Genomic DNA, 17739 nt, shown 5'->3' with positions numbered 1-17739 from the left:
CTGAGTTGCTTAGCACCTTGCCAATTGCTGAGGCTGGCTTTGAACTGGTGATCTTCCTGCCTCAGCCTCCCAGCCGCTGGGATTAAGGGCTTGCACCACCGCGCCCGGATATTTTTTTTTTTCAGTACTGCATATTGAACCCAGTAGTTCTCCATCATTGAGCTACATCCCCATCCCACCCCTTTCCATTTCTTATTTTAAGACAGTGCTCGCTCTCTCTCTCTCTCTCTCTCTCTCTCTCTCTCTCTCGTTTATTTAGTTGTAGATGAGCATACAGTATCTTTTTATTTATTTTTATGTGGTGCTGAGGATTGAACCTAGTGCCTCACACATAGGAGACAAGCACGTTACCACTGAGCTACAGCCTCAGCCCCAAGACAGGTCTCTGAAATTGCCCAGACTGCCCACGGATTTGTGATCCTCCAGAGTCCGTGGAACCACAAGTTTGCATACCGCACCCTGGCTTTTTTTTTTTCTTTTTTGCATGTTTAATAAATAATGAGGACAGTATTCTACAATTTACAGATGCCTGTCCATCTGCATTTATCCAGTGAGGACTTTGGGGCGCCATTATTAGTATCCCCAGTTTATTTTTGTGGAAGCTGAGGTTCTCAGAGGTTGATCAGGTGGCTCTAGGACGCATAGCATGAACATTAGGGAGATTGAAAGGAAAGTCCAGATCTATCAGTCTCCCAGTTGAAAAGCTGAGGGGCAGCTTGGGCATCGTGTTTCCTGGATATTTCCTTTATTTAATTTTAAGTTGTAGTTGAACACAGTACTTTTATTTTATTTATTTATTTTCATGTGCTGAGGATTGAACCCAGGGTCTCGTGCGTGCTAGGCAGGCGCTCTACCCCTGAGCCACAACCCCAGCCCTCCTGGATATTTTCAAACTCATCCATTCCCTCCAGCCTCAGTTGACCCACTAGTCCCCAAGCCCCCAAAGACGGGAGCAGACTGGGTGTGGTGGCACATAGTTAGGAGGCTGAGGCAGGAGGATCGCGATGGAAATACCAAGCCCAGAAGTAGGTGGCCAAGGCAAACTTCACTTTTGCCAGAAGTGGGTGCTACCCAGTGCACCTGGGTGGGTAGGCTGCCTGCTGTGTCCCTAACTGAGCAGTCCCCCTGGTCCTGATAGGAGGAACTGGGGTTTACAATCTACACAATTGCCTAATTTGAAAATTGGGGAGTACAAATGGAAGGACTGTAGTTAAAATAATGACAAGTGGATCTTACATCCCAATTAAGGCTAAATACCATCTTATGAAAATGGACCACAAAACTTCCCCACTATTTCTCTCAATTGCAAGTTCAAGGCCAGTCTGAGCAACTTAGGGAGGCTCTAAACAGCTTAGACCCTTTCTCAAAATAAAAATAACACAGACTGGGGATGTACTCAGTGGTGAGACACCCCTGGGCTGCACGCCAGGTCCAGGAAAGAGTGGAGCAGGAAGGATGGATTAAAGGAGATGCTTTGTGGAGCCTGGGTTCAGCCCCAGCCTCTCCAGGTGATCCTCTCAGGCTAGGAAGGGCCAAAGCTTTTGTCCAGTTGCAGAAACTGAGGCCCAGAGAGCGGAGCCCGCCACAGGGTCCCCCTAGCTGTGAAGACTAGGGAAACCAGGTTCCAGGCTGCTGTCCACAGGGCCCTGAGGCAGGAGCCTGCCGAGGTGGGAGGAGCAGAGCAGAGTGACATTAAAGGCAGCCCAGGAGGAGGCTCAATCTGTGTGGCCAGTAAGACACCAAAAAGAACAGAGAAAAAGGTGAGACTCCAGGGCTGAAGGAGGTGACAACGCTGAGACACTAGCAAGGCCAGCCTCCAGAGCCCCTCCTGCTGCCTGGAGCTTCGCTTCCCCACAGCTGGGGCAAGGCTGTTCCTGGCTGGAAGGGCCCGCCCCTGAGGCTGGCAGCCTCTGGAGGCCACATTCCAGCCACCCTGCCCACGCAGGCCTGGCCACAATGACACCACGGGTGGGGAATGTTTTCTGCAGACAGCAGCATCCTCCCTGACCCATCCCGGCTCACCCAGGGTGCCCAGGGCTGTGACCTCAGACCCTGCCTACTCCTGGGGTCACCTTCCTGACGCCCCAGGGTGGCCGAGTCAGCAGGACCTGCTCCCCTAGACCAGGGACACCTTGCATCCCACAGTCTGGCAGAGCCAGGGACCTGGGTGGAAGACAAGATTTCCAAGTTCTTTTTTTATTTTATTTTATTTTTATTTTTCAATGTAGTCAGACACAACACCTTTATTTTATTTATTTTATCTTTATATGGCGCTGAGGATCGAACCCAGGGCCTTGCACGTGCTAGGTGAGTGCTCTACCGCTGAGCCCCCACCCAGCCCCAAGGTTTCCAAGTTCTTTCTCCCTTCCTGATGTCTCAGATTCTTCTTTGATTGGATGGGACACCAGACTCTCAAGGCAGCATGACCCTGGGAGCAGGCTCCTGGGTCCCAGCAGTCCCTGCCCAGAGCTCCTGGTAACATGCTCAGGAAACTCCCTCAGGGCCCACCTGTGTGGGACACGGCTCCCACTGGCTCCTCTGGCCTGCAAGGCCCGCGTTGTCCCTCCCAGGGTGTTTCTTTATGATTCATTGTGAGGGTGTCTGTAGAGGGCAATGGATTTCCACTTCTGGATGGTATCAAGCTTCCTTGTAAAAACTTAAGAAAAATGCTAATGACACAAAGACTAGTGGAGACAGATGCAGTGACACAGGGAACACAGCATGGGGCCAAGTGTGGGGTGTTCTGTGACACATCAGAGGTGTCCACGTGGGGAAGCCAAGTCACGTGTGTTTGTGAGGCATGCACACCTGAGAATCAGTGTACACGTCCAGCCCACAGGTCAATCTGTTTTCTCAAACGGAAAACCAGGTGTTCCGGAGGACAGTAACAGGACAGGATACTGTTAAGGTCAGCCCCAAAGCCCCCTTGTGCAGTATCCTGTCATTCCTAATCTAAGGGGCAGTATCCTGTACTCATTCCTCAAACCACCAGCTCTTCTGCCTGTCCTGGAAGGCCACGTTGGTGGGCTCCTGCACATCTGGCTGCTTTAACTCAGCATTGTTTGAGACTGACACCTGCTGTGTACTTTTTGTGTGTGTGTGGCTGTGTAGTGTTCCACAGTGTGAATTTATGAGGATGTCTTTCACATTCTCCTGCTGATAGAGAGCAAAAGGAATATATAGAACAGAGGAATTCAGAAGTACAGTTTGCACATATTAATTGTACTAATCTCACAACTTTTCTGTAAGCTTAAAGTCTTTCAAAAACTCACAATGGAGCTGGGCACACTTATGATCCCAGCAGCCCAGGAGGCTGAGGCAGGAGTATGTTGGGTTCAAAGCCAGCCTCAGCAACGGCAAGGCACTGAGCAATTCAGTGAGATCCTGTCTCTAAATAAAATACAAAACAGGGCTGTGGACGTGGCTCAGTGGTTGAGTGTCCCTGAGTTCAACACCCAGTATTCCTCTTGGAAAGAAAGAGAGAGAGAGAAAGGAAGGAAGGAAGGAAGGAAGGAAGGAAGGAAGGAACAAACGAACTAACTAACTTACAATGGAGCTGGGAGCAGTGGCATGAAGTGGCTTGGGAGGCTGAGGCAAGACTCTGTCTCTGATTAAAGTATAAAAAAGAACTGGCGATGTGGGTCAGTGGTTAAGTGCCTCTGGGTTCAATCCCTGGTACCAAAACAAAACAAAGCCACACAGTATGTAACTCCATTAACAGAAAATGTCCAGGACAGGAGAGTCCAGAGACAGGAGGGGGACTCCAGGTGGACGGGCATTGGATTCCTCTGTGGGGTGGTGGAATGTTCTTGAATTAGTGGGTATGGTTGCACAACTGCAAGTGCACTACTAATGCTGAATTGTGCACTTCACGTGGGCAATTTGTATGGCATGCAGAATACATTCAGTCAAGCTGCTATTAAACCAGGTAAGTCAGACTCCTGGGTGAAGTGGCCTCCCAGGTGAGCGCTGGTCCTCTGGAGGGGCCTGAGAACATCCTGGGGGCGGGGCAGGGCCCTGGGGAGGAAAGGGAAGCTTCTTTATTCAGCATGGAGTGCTGCATCCTCTGCCACCATTGGAATCACCTGCTGGTTCTTTCAGATGTCCCTTGCTGGCCATTTTTCAGGGGAGCCATGTGGGGTGAGGTGACAACCCCAGGTCATGCAGGTCTGGTGTCAGGATTTGAATGTGGGGAGCAGGGCCAGGCTGCATCGAGCCTGGAGGCACCTGGCCCTACCCACCCTGGGGCTGGAGACCCGGCCGGCCCCACCCACTGCGGACCCGCCCAGGGCAGGAAGAGTCGGGGAACCCCTGAGCCGCCAGACCGGTCTCCCGTCCAGAGGGCTCCCCAGAGGGCGCTGCTCACAGGTCTCCACCTTAGAGTTATTTTAAGGTGCCGCCGGGGTCAGGGAGGAAAGCCAGGGGTGTTGGGAGCAGGGGGCAGACTGGGACCTGGGGATGGGTTCCTGTGGGCTTCGGGAGGTCGCTGCGCTGAGGGCCTGTCCAGGGCACCTCTTGGCTCTGAGCCTGTGGAGCCACTGTGCGCCCCTCGGAGCCCCGGGTGCGGGCGGGCGAGCTGGAGTGGCCTGCGTGGGGCTCGGGTGTGGCCATAAGCAGGAGCCCGTGGGTGAGCAGCCGCCCATTCCTGCCACCTCAGACGCGCCGCCACATCATCTGGGGCGTCATCCGGCCCTCTGGGCTGACCACGGACTGGCCCACTGGTCCCAACTCCTGGGGCTGCTGCCCACCTGCAGCCCTCCGTCCCTATCCCACAGAGAAGCCCCCGCTGCCCCTTTCAAGAAGCTGGAGGGAAGAGTCCACCTGGGGTGCCCCCTGACTCGGTCTCTGCCTGTCCCTGTCGCTGTCTCTCAGCCTGTCTCTCCCTGAGCTCTTTCTCTGGTCGCTCCTGTCTCGGTACCTGCCTCACACCCTGGAGATCGACGCCTGCACCGGCCGCCGCGAATCGTGGGCGGGGCCTGCCCTCCCCCAGGCGCCCATTGGCTGATTGCAGGGCTGTGCCCGCCCAGAGGCAGACATTGGCCCCGCCTCCCGACTGCCATTGGCCAACGCGAGTCCCGCCCCCGTCCCCCTGCGAAGCCAGGTCGAGCCGCGGACTCCGGAGACTAGAGCCGGCGGTGAGCCGAGTGGGCCATGCGCCGCCGCCTCTGGCTTGGCCTGGCCTGGCTGCTGCTGGCGCGTGCGCCCAGTGCTGCGGGGACTCCGAGCGCGCCAAGGAGGCCGCGCAGCTACCCGCACCTGGAAGGCGACGTGCGCTGGAGGCGCCTCTTCTCCTCCACCCAGTTCTTCTTGCGCGTGGACCCCGGCGGCCGGGTGCTGGGCACCCGCTGGCGCCACGGCCAGGACAGTAAGTGCGCTGGGGCAGCAGGCCGGAGAGGGCGGTGGGGGCACAGTATTGACAAAGGGTGCGCTGACCAAGTCATTCCCTAGCTCGGGCCTATTTCCTCTGCCCTACGGTGGGTGCAACCCACTGGTCAGAGGGAGGGTGGGGCTCTCAAGGCTCCTGGCTTCCTGCAGACAAGGGTCTGAACGGCATAGTTCCGAGAGTGGGTCGCCAGAGTCCAGGAGGGAAATGGGCAGCAGAGAGGGTTGCAGTGGCCCAGCTGGGTCAGGGGGTGGACGCTCAACTCTGGGCTCCTGACACTGAAGTCAGTACCTGTGTTGATGTGACTCCGGTGTCTTCCCAGACACCCGTGTGACAGGGGAAAGAACCGAGGCACAGAGAGGGACATGAGCTACAGAGGGTCCCACCAAGCAGGGAGGTGGAGCTGAGGCTCACAGTGACAGGAAGCCCCGCTGTCTCTGGGCCCTGCTCAGCAAGTGTGAAATATGTATGGCAGGAGGAGAGGCCGGGCATAGAGGAGACTGGGCACTGGGAGACAGCTGCCCGGTCTGGGCAGGGGGCAAGCTGGTCATGGCACCTGAATCACCACCATCAGGACACATAATCACCCCTGCCCTTCACAGAGGCTTTCATCTGGGGCTCCAGGGCCCTGAGGCAGCACGCGGGGAGGGCAATGACAGGGGACTGGCCAGGCAGGTCCATCCATGGTAGCATGGCCAGGCGGGGTGGCCTCAGGCTGGCGGAGAGAGCTGGCTCTGCCAGGCGACCTGGAGTGGGCACTGCTTCCCTTGAGCTTCTGCCCCATCTGGACAGGCATGGGGTGATGGAGGACAGGTGGCTCTGTGAACGGGCTCTTCTTCCTGAATTGGAGGTTACTGATGGCACCGCAGTGCACTGTGGCATGTGGGTCCCTGTCCTCTCAGCCAGAGAGTGATGTAGCCCTCACAGCGGGCCGTGCGGGTCAGGAGGGGGTCTGGCGGCCTCTCTGGGAAGGTGGTGAGCCTTGGATGGTGACCAGGAGCTGACCGTGCGCATGGGCTGTGCACCTGGCCCTGGAGGGCGAGTGGCGTGGCAGTGGAGGTGGTACTGCCACCTCACAGGCTTTGGCCTCCATGTCCAGAACAACAGCTGGAGGGCAGCGCCTGCAGTCGGCCCTTGGCGCCATGCCCAGGCACAGTGGGAGGGTCCTCGCTGTGCCTCTACCAGTGACCCACTGACAGGCTGCTGTGGTGGCCCCTCTGGGGAGTCAGTGCAGGCAGCACCTCCGTCCAGGGCTGCCAGGGCAGCAGCCGGCTCCCTGGAACAGGGCAGGAAGTGCGCCTGCGGAGAGGGAGCCAGGCCTCTGTGGCCCTACGGGGCCTAGCTGCCCTTCTGGCCCTCAGCAGTTGGCCAAGGGCTGCCCGGACTCCATCGCGAGCTGCTGCGAGCACATACAGACCCAAGGAGTCCTGGGCGGCTCAAGCTGAGCCTGGTTCCCAGCCTTGTGCCTGAGCTGAAGGACATGGACAGGGATGCCCGGCTCCTGAGCAGCCCGCCTGGGCAGGCACCCAGTAGGGGTGCACAAGAGTGGAGGGTGAGGCAGGGCATACGTGGAGAGATGGTGAGTGGGAGTGGAAGCTGGTGGTGTCCCTGACCAGCCCCTCTGCGCAGGTGTTGTGGAGATCCGCTCTGTCCACGTGGGCACCGTGGCCATCAAGGCTGTGTATTCAGGCTTCTACGTGGCTATGAGCCGTCAGGGCCACCTCTATGGGTCGGTGAGTACCGGGTGGTGGTGGGCAGGGGTGGGCAGAGGGCAGCGTCAGCTGGCCTCACGCACCGCCCTCAGCGGGTCTGCCGTGTGGACTGCAGGTTCCTGGAGCGCATCGAGGAGAACGGCTACAACACCTACGCCTCACTCCGCTGGCGCCACCGGGGCCGGCCCATGTTCCTGGCACTGGATGGACGGGGGGCTCCCCGGCAAGGCATGCGCACACGGCGGCATCACCTGTCCACCCACTTCCTGCCCGTCCTGGTCTCCTGAAGCCCTTTGAGGTCTCAAGGGCCTGCTGACAGAGCTGGAGGCTGGGGCAGGAAGGAGGGCCCCAAGGACACCTGAGACAGGTGGCAGGGGCCAGGCTGCAGGGCGTTCGGCTCACTCATCCTGAGCTCTAACTGGGTGCCCACGGGGCTTCACTGGGTCCCCCAGGCTGGGGGGGCAGATGCCCAGCGCGAGGAGGAGCACGTCCAGGATGGAGGCACACCCAGGCCGGGCTGAGGAGGAGTGCCCGGGATGGGAGCTGGCAAGGGCAAAGGCTGAGGGGTGCACGGGGCAGCTGTGGGAGCAGCAAGGAGGGGCAGGCCTGCAGGGCCTAGCGCAGTGTGCGTGGGACATTCGCACCGCCACCAGGCAGCCATGCGGCCAGAACAGCAGCCCAGACGTCCAGGCCTCACCCCCAGGGCCTGTGGACATGGCACTTCCCAGGGCAAGGGGCTCTGGTGGGGATCAGGGGAGGAGACCCCTGAGTGGGGCCACCCAGGGGTCCTCCTGAGAAGAGGCAGGAGGGCCAAAGTCAGAGGCCCTGGAAGAGGCTGCGCGGCTGGCTCTGGGCTGGAGGAGGGGGATGGGGACTGTCCCTGGGCCTCAGGAGGATCTAGTCCTGCCACGCCTGGGTTTAGCCGGGGCAGCCCACATTGGCTGCCACCCAGAACTGTTTGATAATAAACGTCTCAGCCTATCAGATGCTGTCGTGTGTCACAGCAGCAGGACACACACAGATGCCACCATCCCAGCCTCCTGCCTCTTGGGATGGGTAGGGGCTGCCAAGGGGCTTTGGATCTTCGCCCTCCACCGATGGGCCCTTGGGACGGCACGCCCAGCAGCCAGTCCTCACTGTGTTCCTCCTGGCTGGGCGGGGGACCGGAACTGCCTACACAGGTGGCAGCTTCGGCCACCAGAGGCGACAGCATTCAGAAGCTAAGCCTCGGGTCCCCACAGGCTGCGCAACTCACAGCTCCCATTCCTGTCAGGAGCGAGCCCAGCTGTGGAGCTGCCCCCCACCAGGGCAGAGGGCAGATGGTTGCCTGGGTCTGCACTGGCTGCCAGCACCTGCTGCCAGCACAGGGTGCCCCAGGACCAGAGCTCCGTCTCACCCACGAGGCCCCACGTGCCTCCCAGGTAGGGGTTGACTGTGGGCTGCTTCTGCCAGCCCCCTTCTCTGCTCTGCCACGGCATCCACCAGGTCAGGCCACCGTGGTGTCCTTTCAGTCACAGAAGCCCAGAAAGCACCCAGCAGGCATGGGGCAGGCGAAGCCCTCGACTGTCCACGCTCCCTGGTACTGGGGCCTCGGGGTCATGGGACTCCAGGGCACTCCACCACCTGGGCAGCAGAGGCTGCTATACAGGCCATCCTGGCTGCCCAGTGCCATGGCTGGTCCTGAGGCCGCACACCTGAGGGCTGAGAACACAGGCCCTGCCCGACTCCCTGGAGCACTGGTTCCAGTTACACAGTTCTGCCACCAAATGCCACTTGGCCTTCCTGGAACACTCCACTCCATGTCCACGGCCTGCTCTGTGGTCAGGAGGCGTGCAGCCCCTGGGCTTCCGGGGGAGGCACGGCCCCACAGGACGGCACCCTCGCCCTGCCAGCCGCTCAGGCCCTCTGGACACACTGGCGCGGAAGGAAAACGCCGAGCCACCGGCTCCTCTTTCAAGTAGGTGTATTTTAAATAGCTTTCAAGATACACATATTTTTTTTCCCTTTAAAAAACGTCTGTTAGAGCAGTTTTGTTCCTGGTTCTGCTGGTCACCCTTGTGGTCCCGAGGCCGGCGCTCGCTGTGCGGTCCGAGGCCCCGTGGCCCATCCAGGTGGCACACGCGGCCCTGGCGGAGCAGCTGCACAGATCATGCGTGGCCGCGCGAGAGCTAAAACGTCCATTTATTTCAAAGCAGTAATAATTTAAAATCATAAAAACCTTTCCACCGTTGAACGTTTGGAGGGTGAGGTTAGAGATGGGACAGAAGGCTGGTGCCCTGCAGGGGACATGTGGCCCACACCCCTCCGCGCAGGGAGCAGCTGGGCACGGATGTCCCTCCAGGGCTGCGTGGCCGGGGCTGGCTGAGCTCTGGTCCCCTGGAGAGCCGGGTCCCCGAGCCTGGCGCGCAGCCTGGGGCCTGCCGGAGCTGCGCAGCGGCCTGGGAGCTGGAGCTGGCGCCGGCTCAGGAGTTGCTCGTGGCGTTCTCGTTGCTGGGCGAGGAGGAGGAGGAGGACGAGGAGGAGGAGGAGAAGCTCACCCCAGTCAGGCCCGGGGGGTTGGTGGCCGTGTTCTGTCCAGTGAGGCTCTTGCGGCAGACAGGGCAGCTGTCGTGCTTTGTGGGGACAGAGGTGAGGCGGGGAGTTAGAGGCTGGCGCCCCCGGGGCGGGCACGGGCAGCGGGTGGGCTCACCTGCTCCAGCCAGGGCACGATGCAGCCGTTGTGGAACAGGTGGTTGCAGGGCAGCTGCCGCACACTCTCGCCCAGCGCGTAGTCGTCCTTGCACACGGGGCACTCAAGCCCAGAGCCTGTGGGACAGGCAGGGCCAGGTGGGTCCAGGCCCCCTTGGGCCCCGCCCCAGCAGGAGCACCTAGGCCAAGGGCACCAAAGCCAAGAGAGCATACCTACGTGCTCCTCGGTGACTGGGACGGTGGGCAGGGCCTGGATCTTCTCCTTGTCTGCGGGAGGGGGGCCCGTGTTTTCAAACTGGTTGAGGAGCTGAAAGACAAGAGGTGAGTGCCAGGAGCTCCAAGGCCAGGCACCCCAGGGAGCAGGCACCCCCGCCCATGGGGCAAGGCTGGAGGACCTACACGAGCGTCAGGGCGTGGTCCTGGGCTGGCTGGGCCCCCGGTTCTGCCAGGGAGGTGGCTGTGCCCACTGCTGCCTCGACTACCTACTGGCTGCTCAGGGCCCCAGTCCACTCAGAATATGGGCGGTACCCAGGCAAGAAAGAGAGAGAGCGGGGCCCCCAGGGATGTCAGAGGTAAAGGCCCCAAGGTCGTAACAGGCAAGAGGCAAGATACAGGGACCTCCAGGGTGGTCTCTGCAAGAGGAGACCATGCCCTGCCTTCTCTGGATGAACCCCCAAATGCTGGGTGCAGTCACCCTGTACCTGCGTGATGATGGCATCCAGGCCGTTGGCCCCCCAGGCGTAGTCCATTGGGTTGGAGTGCAGGACGCCCCTGGGGGCGAGAGGCCAGGTCAGGAGGCCAGGGGTGGGCAGGTGTGCCCCCCACCCCCTGCTACTCACCAGGGGCCCAGGCCCAAGTTGGGGATGGTGGCCGGAGTGATGATGCCGTTGACCAACTGCTGGATGATCCTGGAAGAGAGGGGGCAGGTCACACACCCATGGGAGTCGGGCCTGTGCCAGCACCCAGAGATGACCCATCAGGGCTCAGGGGAAGGAAAAACTAAGGAAAAGAACCCAGCACAGCCTCCTGCTGAGGTCCAGGGGAGCGAGCCGTTTCCATCCGCATTTCACGGTGGCTTGGCAGCCCAGACCCGCTGTGACACAACTCCTCAAGCCGGGGCCAGCTGCAGCCCCAACCTGGCATGGTCCTGCCTCCAAAGTGCAGCATGGGGCTCCAACTCCCCTGGGATGAGGGGAGCCAGGCTTCTGGGAGGAGGGGCTGTCAGAAGGGCCAGGCCAGCCCTGCTCCTGAAACCGTGGACCCTGCGGACTGCAAGGCCAGGCCTTCTTTCACAGGAGCCCGGCAAGAAGCCCAGGCTTCAGCAGAACACTGTCTACATCCAAGGGCCTGAACAACCTGTCTCGCTGAGCGGGGCCCTCTCTGGCCACCCCCAGGCCCCCTCACCCTTCCAGCGTGGGGACGCCTTCGTGCCGGCCGGTGGCCCGCCTGGCGGTGAGGCGGGCTCGGGGCTGCCGGGCGCCATACCGGTGCCGGGACTGGTGTTCTCTCTCCCTCCGGCTCTCAGGGTCCCTGCTGTCATCGGCCTGTGCCCCAGGAGGGAACGTAGGGATCTCAAAGCTGTCGTCAAAGATGCCGAAAGCAAACTGTCCGTAGCCCTGGGGCAGCGTGAACAGGTGCTGGTCCACGTTCTGGAGAGGGGAGCAGGACCTGAGCCTGCGTGGTCTGCTCAGGGCCCCATCCACAGAGGCAAAGGGCCCTGGGACAGACAGGCAGATGAAAGGCAGGTGCGACAGTGGGGCTGTCAGATCCACCTGGGCGGCCCAAGGACCCTGCCCACAGATTCCAGGCCATCACCTTTCCATGTCCTGGAGGAGAGGAGGAGGACAGGCCCATGCCTCTGCACCCCGCTCACTGCCCGTACCCAGCCCTTGTGGGGCCTGTCTCGGGCGGGCACGCACCTCCTGCAGGTGGGCCCATCCCAGGCATAGGGGCTCCATGAGCTAGGGAGGGTCCAGCCTGCTTAGAACTCACCCCAGCAGGCGGGACACAGGCAGACAGTGACATGTGGACACCAGACTAAGCAGTTGAGGGATGCAAGAGGCAGGGGACCAGGAGCCAAGCTGGGTGGGCCAATGGCAGAATGACAATAGCTGAAGCCCCAGGGACCTGGAATTCCTACTCACCTCAAACGGCTGCCGGCTCTGGTCAGCGGGGGCCGTGGAGGGAGCGGAACCGTTTTCTGTATTCCTGGGGAGAGAAGGTGCTTGTCGGCAGAAGCCAGCAACCCTTGCCATCCCTTAGGGCACATAGCCATCCTCCACGTCAGGAAAGAGGAACACAGCACCAGAAGCACCTGGCACCTCCCGTCTCAGGACTCCACACGTGCTCAAGTGACAACAGGGCCCCAACCACCGTCAGCAGCTCACATCAGCTCCAGCGTGAATCCGCCTTCTGTCCCCACCACAGCAAATGTGGGTGTCTATGTGGGTGCCATCCCCATGAGGTGAGGGAGGCGGTGAGGTGGGCACACATACACTGACCAAGTGCCTCGAGGCTATCGTCCCTTTGCCTTGAGGCATGTGTCCTGAAAGTCAGGACCCCAGGCTGGGCAGGTGTGCGACCCCCCCACTCTCCCAGCGCACCACCACGAGCTGTGCTATGCTACCTGGTCTCTTCTGGAAGCTCCTCGATAAAACCAGACTCACACCTGGGGCAGATGTAATCCTGCAGGAGAGAGGAGCAAGAGTCACCATGAAGGCCCTCCATCAGCAAACCCCCCTTTGCTAGAGCAAGCACAGGCTGCAGCCCTCAAGAGCCACTGCTGGCCTGTGGGTCATGGAGGACTAGGGGATACGGGAGGCCCGGGGATGTGTGTTCCCGCTGCCCACATAGCTGGCTGCAGCGAGAGACTCCCGCTATGGCCTCAATGACCCAAGCCACCTGTTGGATGCTCCTAGAGGCCAGGCCCAGGTTTTTCTGGTGGTCTCCTATCCCGGAGTGACCTAGACTCGGCAGGCATCCCAATGACAGAGGTCCTGGGGCCTCTTGGGAGGGGCACACTCAGACACAGGAGCTACAGACCCATAGTGGCACCCCAGCACTGGCAGCCAGGTAGGCAGCCTGCTGCGCTGGGGGCGCAGATGATGCTGTGATGTCCTGGAAAGGAAGCCAAGGACCCACTTTGGGGATGGCAGGCTCGTGAGTCCCAAGACCAGGCTCATGGCTCCCTGTGACAAACCCCAGCCACACTCAGATCAGGTAGGCCATGTCAGCTAAGGTGTCCTACAGTTCAAACAGGAAGACAAGTCTGTTGGCCTGGTGGCTCCCACACCTCCCAGACTTGGCCTGCCCCAGAGCTCTCTCAGGTCACTGCAGCCCACACCGGAGCCCTGGAAAGCAGGCAACCTCCTCTTCTCGGCCAAGGATCACTTGTCATGGGGTCATGCAGCCTGTGGGTATATGTCCCATAGGGTCCCCAGGCCACGGTGGCTGTACACTGTGCCTGCCACACTTTCCTATCAGACCCGAAGCCACCTCTGCAGGCTTGACCCAAGCTCCTCCCCATGACCTGTATCATCAGCTCTAGCCAAAACTGGCCAGCTGCCCCTTGTCCAGAGCAGCCAAGGTCCCAGCCAGAGGCAGCTTGTGCCCAGTTCTGACACCCTCCTAGCCCTGCACTGTCCATTCTGCCACAACTGCCTCCCCCTAAGTGTCCATCTGGACACCATTCGGCAGAGGCCACCCTCACCAGCCCTGCTGCGTGGCCACTTCTGTTCCTCACAAGCCTCTGTCAGGATGACGGACCCTGGCTGTATGCCCACTTACTCCTCCCCTGGAGGTTGGGAGAGGGATAGGCACCAATCCTGCCCAGTGAAGATATGTGCAACCACGTGTCCCATGCCACATCCCTTCATTCAGGTAATGCTTGTACAATATACACACAGAGAGCCTCAGCCAGGCACCACAGGGAAGCTGGGGAAACTGAGCCAAGAGATGAGAGGGCCATAGTGCTGAATGCCTTTATGGGTCTCCGAGGAAGCCCACCACTCTGTTTCTCTTTTTATGTATTATTATTATTATTTTAGCTGTTGATGGGCCTGTTTTATTTATATGTAGTGCTGAGAATCGAATCCAGTACCTCACGCATGCCAGGCAAGCACTCTACCACTGAGTTATAACCCCGGCTCACACCACTACTCTTCGTGCAGGATAATAACGCAGACTTCTCAGCTGAGCATGCTGTGCAGAAGCATGGGGAGATGTGGACGCCCAACTCTCTCCATAGCCCCAGGGGTGCATGTGACACTCCTCATGTCCTTTTCTTCTTAGACCTAGCAGCTGCCACCAAGACTTGCATCTACATCATGTCTGTCTCACAGCATGTGTGAACCCTGCACCAAGGACACGAGGCTCCTGGTACGGGCTGGAAGAACACCTGGAGAGCAAAGCTGCTGCTCAGCACAGATCTGCTGTGAGGGCTTTTGCACACCTGCAACTGCACTCAGGGCACCTGGTGGGATAGTGTCCACTGCACATAGGCCCCAAAGGCACTGAAGCCCAGTGGCACCTAACTCCACCTTCCAGGATTCTCTGGCTGATCTACCACTGACAGGCACCTTGCATGTGCCACTATACAGAAGGCTCAGGTGTGGAGGCTCTGGGACTGCAGGGGTGGCTCTGCCCAGGACCCCAGGTCAAGTTGCCCTCCTGGGTACAAACAGAAGAGTGCTGATGTGGGCAGAACCCTGAAAGGAAAAGTTCAGCCCACAGTTGTCCTACCCACCCCAGCCATGACTCCCTGGGCATCCCCGACGCTCCATCCCCCACCAGGTGCTGGGCTTACAGAATACTGCTAGGAGGCAGTTTCCACCTACCCTCCCCACAGAACCACCACAGGACACTGGACAGACACTGTGAAGAGGAACAGGAATCTCTACCACAGCTTACAGCACACAGCAGGGCACACTAAATAGGCCAGTGGATGTTGGGCAGAAACAGATGCACACCTGGGGTGGGGAGAGTAGGGGAGAGAGGCTCCCAGAGACTTCCAGAGCCCAAGAAGGGCCGTCAGTGACAATAACAGCTGCCCCCACTGCCCCTGGCTCACCCCTGGCCTTCCTTGTCCACCCATCCATCTCAGAGGTTGCATCACTCACTAGTTTACACTTCTAGGAGGCAGCAGCCTTGTCAATGGGGTTGGGGAATGCCAGGTGGTCAGGCCTACAGTCACTTCCCCTCCCCAGGTGGCACAAAGAGATCCAAGGACTCCCGCTAAAGAAAGTCCCTCCATCTATACCTGTCTGCCCTGGCTCGGGCCACAGGGTGCTGTGAGGGAGGGAGGCCAGAGAGGCCAGCACTGGGCAGGTGCCTGCCCACAGGGTGCTCCACATCCATGCCCCGTGTGTCATCCTGCCTGTACCGAATCTGAGAGGAGTCTGGGCCTGTGTACCTGCCCTGGAGGCCTCCGGCTAGCCCAGCTGGTTCCTGCTCCCACCTGCCTCTCCACCTAAGCTGAGCAGTCCTGACGCCCAGATGCTTCCTGCACTGCTTCTCAGTCTCAGCCAACAACAGCATCCGCCCACCTGTCTGCACAGTCCCCTCCTGAGGATGCCCTCACAGGCAAACCACCAGGGAGACAGGCCAGGTACTGGCCACCTGCACACATGCTCCTTGCCCCCTAACTCCAATTCACTGAACAGGCCAGGATGTTGAGAAGTGGTGTAGCTGTTGGGGCCTCAGCCTGACTCAGAGAAGCCCCCTAGAGCAGGCTCAAGGACCACAGCAGCTCAGGGGCTTGAGATGGTGACCTTACGACAGCAGCCATCCCTGTCATCAGGAAGTAGACATTGCCTAACAACCAGCCAAGAGTCTGAGCCGCAGCAGACACCTCAGAACTGACTACAACGTGGGCAAGCTCCTCTTTGGGGTGTCAGGGACAGGCTGGGACTTTCCCAGGTTGACAGACCCCTCCCAGGGCACCAGGTATGCCAGTCCCAGGACACAGCAGTTCTGCCACAGCCAGCTGGCCACTGGTTGAGTCCCACCACAGTCCACAGGCAGGCATCCTCAAGACCAGTCACCACACCCTACCCCACACCTCCCCACTGTCATGGTTCTTATGAAATTTTGCCAAGGCCTGATTTAGTGTTTGTCAGGCCCTGGGCCAGTCTATAAACCCTGTAAGGTGAAAGACCACACTGGATTGCTGTGACTAGAGGAATGTCCTTACCAGGTCTGGTGACAGTCAGAGGAGCTCAGGGTCCTCCTGGCCCAAAGCCACAGTCAGGAAGCAGCCACACCATGTGGGCCCCAGGAAGCCCAGGAAGGCAGACCAAGAATGCAGCTGGGTCAGGTCAGCTCCACACGCTGCACCCACCCTGCCCCGGGCTCCATCCCCCCAGACAGGATCTGTCCTGGGTCTCACAGCAGCTACAAGGGGCAGCACTGCCACTAAGCCAGGCCTGCACACTACCAAGCCACCAGTCCTGCCTGCCACAAATAGAAAGGCAGGGACAATGAAAGCTAGAGCTGGAACAAGACTCCAGGAAGATGGGAATGGAAGAGAGGCAACTCTCAGCTCGGGTCTGGGCGGTGCCCAGACTTTACCTCCCTCTCCTTCTAGGGAGAGGGTAAGCCCCTGGCCTCCAGAAGCCCGCTGCCTCTCTCCCCTCCAGGCCCTCCGGGCCCCTCCTCCAGGGTCCCTCCCCTCAGGGAACTCCGAAGGCCCACTGGTCAGGGAGTACCACCCCCAGGAGGTAGGTGACCAGCAGGGTGTAGCTATGGCAGCTCCACAACCCTCGGCACCCAAGGCCCCTTCACCCCCTGGAGAGTGGATAGGGCGCAAAGAGGAGGGCCACATGCCACTTCTCTGGGAGCCACCGCAGGCTTCAGTTTTCCCACCCGAAACGCAGAATGGCCACTTTCCCCGCCAGCCTGGGCAGGGAGAGTGCGGACCCAAGCAGGAACGCCTGCCCACCTACTGACTCCCAGCCCGGGCGACGCCGAGCCCGCCCAACACACTGGTCTGAAGGGGCAGGAAGCGCCCCGGGCGCACCCAGGCCGGGCCCCTGGGGCGAGGGGGCGGCGCTCTCGGGGACCCTCGGCGCCCCGGCCCGAGGCTGACCTCGCCTCAAACACCTGCCATCGGCAGCTGCGGGACCCGGAGGGCGCCTGGGTCCCAGTGGCCGGGCCCACGCGGCCAGCGCAGCGAGGCGCGCCCCCGCAGCCCGGCCACGCGCTCGGCGAACATCCCCCGGCGCCGCTCCGGGCCCGGCTCCCCACGGCGGCCGCCCAGGGCCCGCATCCTCCCGAGCCGGGCCAGGCGCCCCCGCCCGCGGCTCCCCGCGGCGCTCGGCCTCCGGCTCTCAGGCTGCGCCGCCGTGCCGCGCTGGCGGACCGGTGCCCGGGCTGTCGGCAGCGGCTGGGTCGCCCGCCCGCCGAGCCGCCGCGTCCCCGCCCCCGGAGCGGGGCTCAGGCCGCACCGCACGGGCCTCCGCGGAGAGGAGCCGCGCCGGCGCCGCCGGGCCTCGGTTTCCCCGCCGGGCCGGCCCCCGCCCGCCGCGGCCTGCCCAGGCCCGCGCGTACAGGCCCGCCCGCCCGGGCCTCACCGGCAGGCGCGGCACGATCTCGACCGAGCAGCAGTGGCAGAAGTACCGTCCGGGCTGCGGCGACGCCTCGGCCATGGCCGCCGCCGCCTCCGCGCCGCCCGCCCCCCGCGCGGCGCCCGCCGCCGGCCGTTTGCTGCTCCCTCGCCGGCCTCCGCGCCCGCGCACGCTCACGCACGGCACGCACACTCACGCACGGCGTGGAGCGGACCAGCGGCGCGGGAAGCGCGCGCGGCGGGTGGAGGCGCGGGCGACGGTGGCCGCTGAGGGGCAAACTAGGAACGGCTGTCAAATTTGACTCCGGACGGCGGGGAGGAGCCAGACTGGAGGCTGCAGAGGCGGTCAGGGGGCGGGGACTGAGTGGGGTGGGGCCGAGTCACCTTGGCAACCT

General features: G+C 61.0%; 2 protein-coding genes across 5 annotated transcripts; one reads left to right on the top strand and one right to left on the bottom strand.

Moving 5' to 3' along the window:
• The first annotated feature begins 5151 nt into the window (after positions 1-5151).
• Positions 5152-8076, top strand: Fgf22 (fibroblast growth factor 22). Of its 2 annotated transcripts, none has more exons than XM_076852716.2 (3): positions 5152-5365; positions 7013-7116; positions 7211-8076. In XM_076852716.2, the coding sequence occupies exons 1-3, from the start codon at positions 5152-5154 to the stop codon at positions 7409-7411; spliced, it is 519 nt and encodes a 172-aa protein (XP_076708831.1). In that variant the 3' UTR covers positions 7412-8076. The 2 variants fall into 2 exon arrangements, with proteins under 2 accessions (XP_076708831.1, XP_076708837.1); XM_076852722.2 differs by having other exon boundaries at positions 7188-8076.
• A 1180-nt stretch (positions 8077-9256) lies between these two features.
• Rnf126 (ring finger protein 126) lies at positions 9257-17499 on the bottom strand. Of its 3 annotated transcripts, none has more exons than XM_076852687.1 (9): positions 17352-17499; positions 12410-12468; positions 11928-11991; positions 11188-11432; positions 10623-10691; positions 10485-10554; positions 9997-10090; positions 9785-9900; positions 9257-9707 (listed from the first exon to the last, which is right to left on the bottom strand). In XM_076852687.1, exons 1-9 carry the CDS (start codon positions 17424-17426, stop codon positions 9558-9560), a joined length of 942 nt encoding a protein of 313 aa, XP_076708802.1. In that variant the 5' UTR covers positions 17427-17499; the 3' UTR covers positions 9257-9557. The 3 variants fall into 3 exon arrangements, with proteins under 3 accessions (XP_076708802.1, XP_076708809.1, XP_076708817.1); XM_076852694.1 differs by having other exon boundaries at positions 11269-11432; XM_076852702.1 differs by having other exon boundaries at positions 9539-9707; positions 10001-10090.
• Between the last annotated feature and the right edge of the window lie 240 nt (positions 17500-17739).

The sequence above is a fragment of the Callospermophilus lateralis genome, chromosome 1 (assembly GCF_048772815.1).
Source record: "Callospermophilus lateralis isolate mCalLat2 chromosome 1, mCalLat2.hap1, whole genome shotgun sequence".
Classification (NCBI taxonomy): Eukaryota; Metazoa; Chordata; class Mammalia; order Rodentia; family Sciuridae; genus Callospermophilus; species Callospermophilus lateralis.
This window is presented reverse-complemented; position numbering and strand designations above follow the sequence as displayed.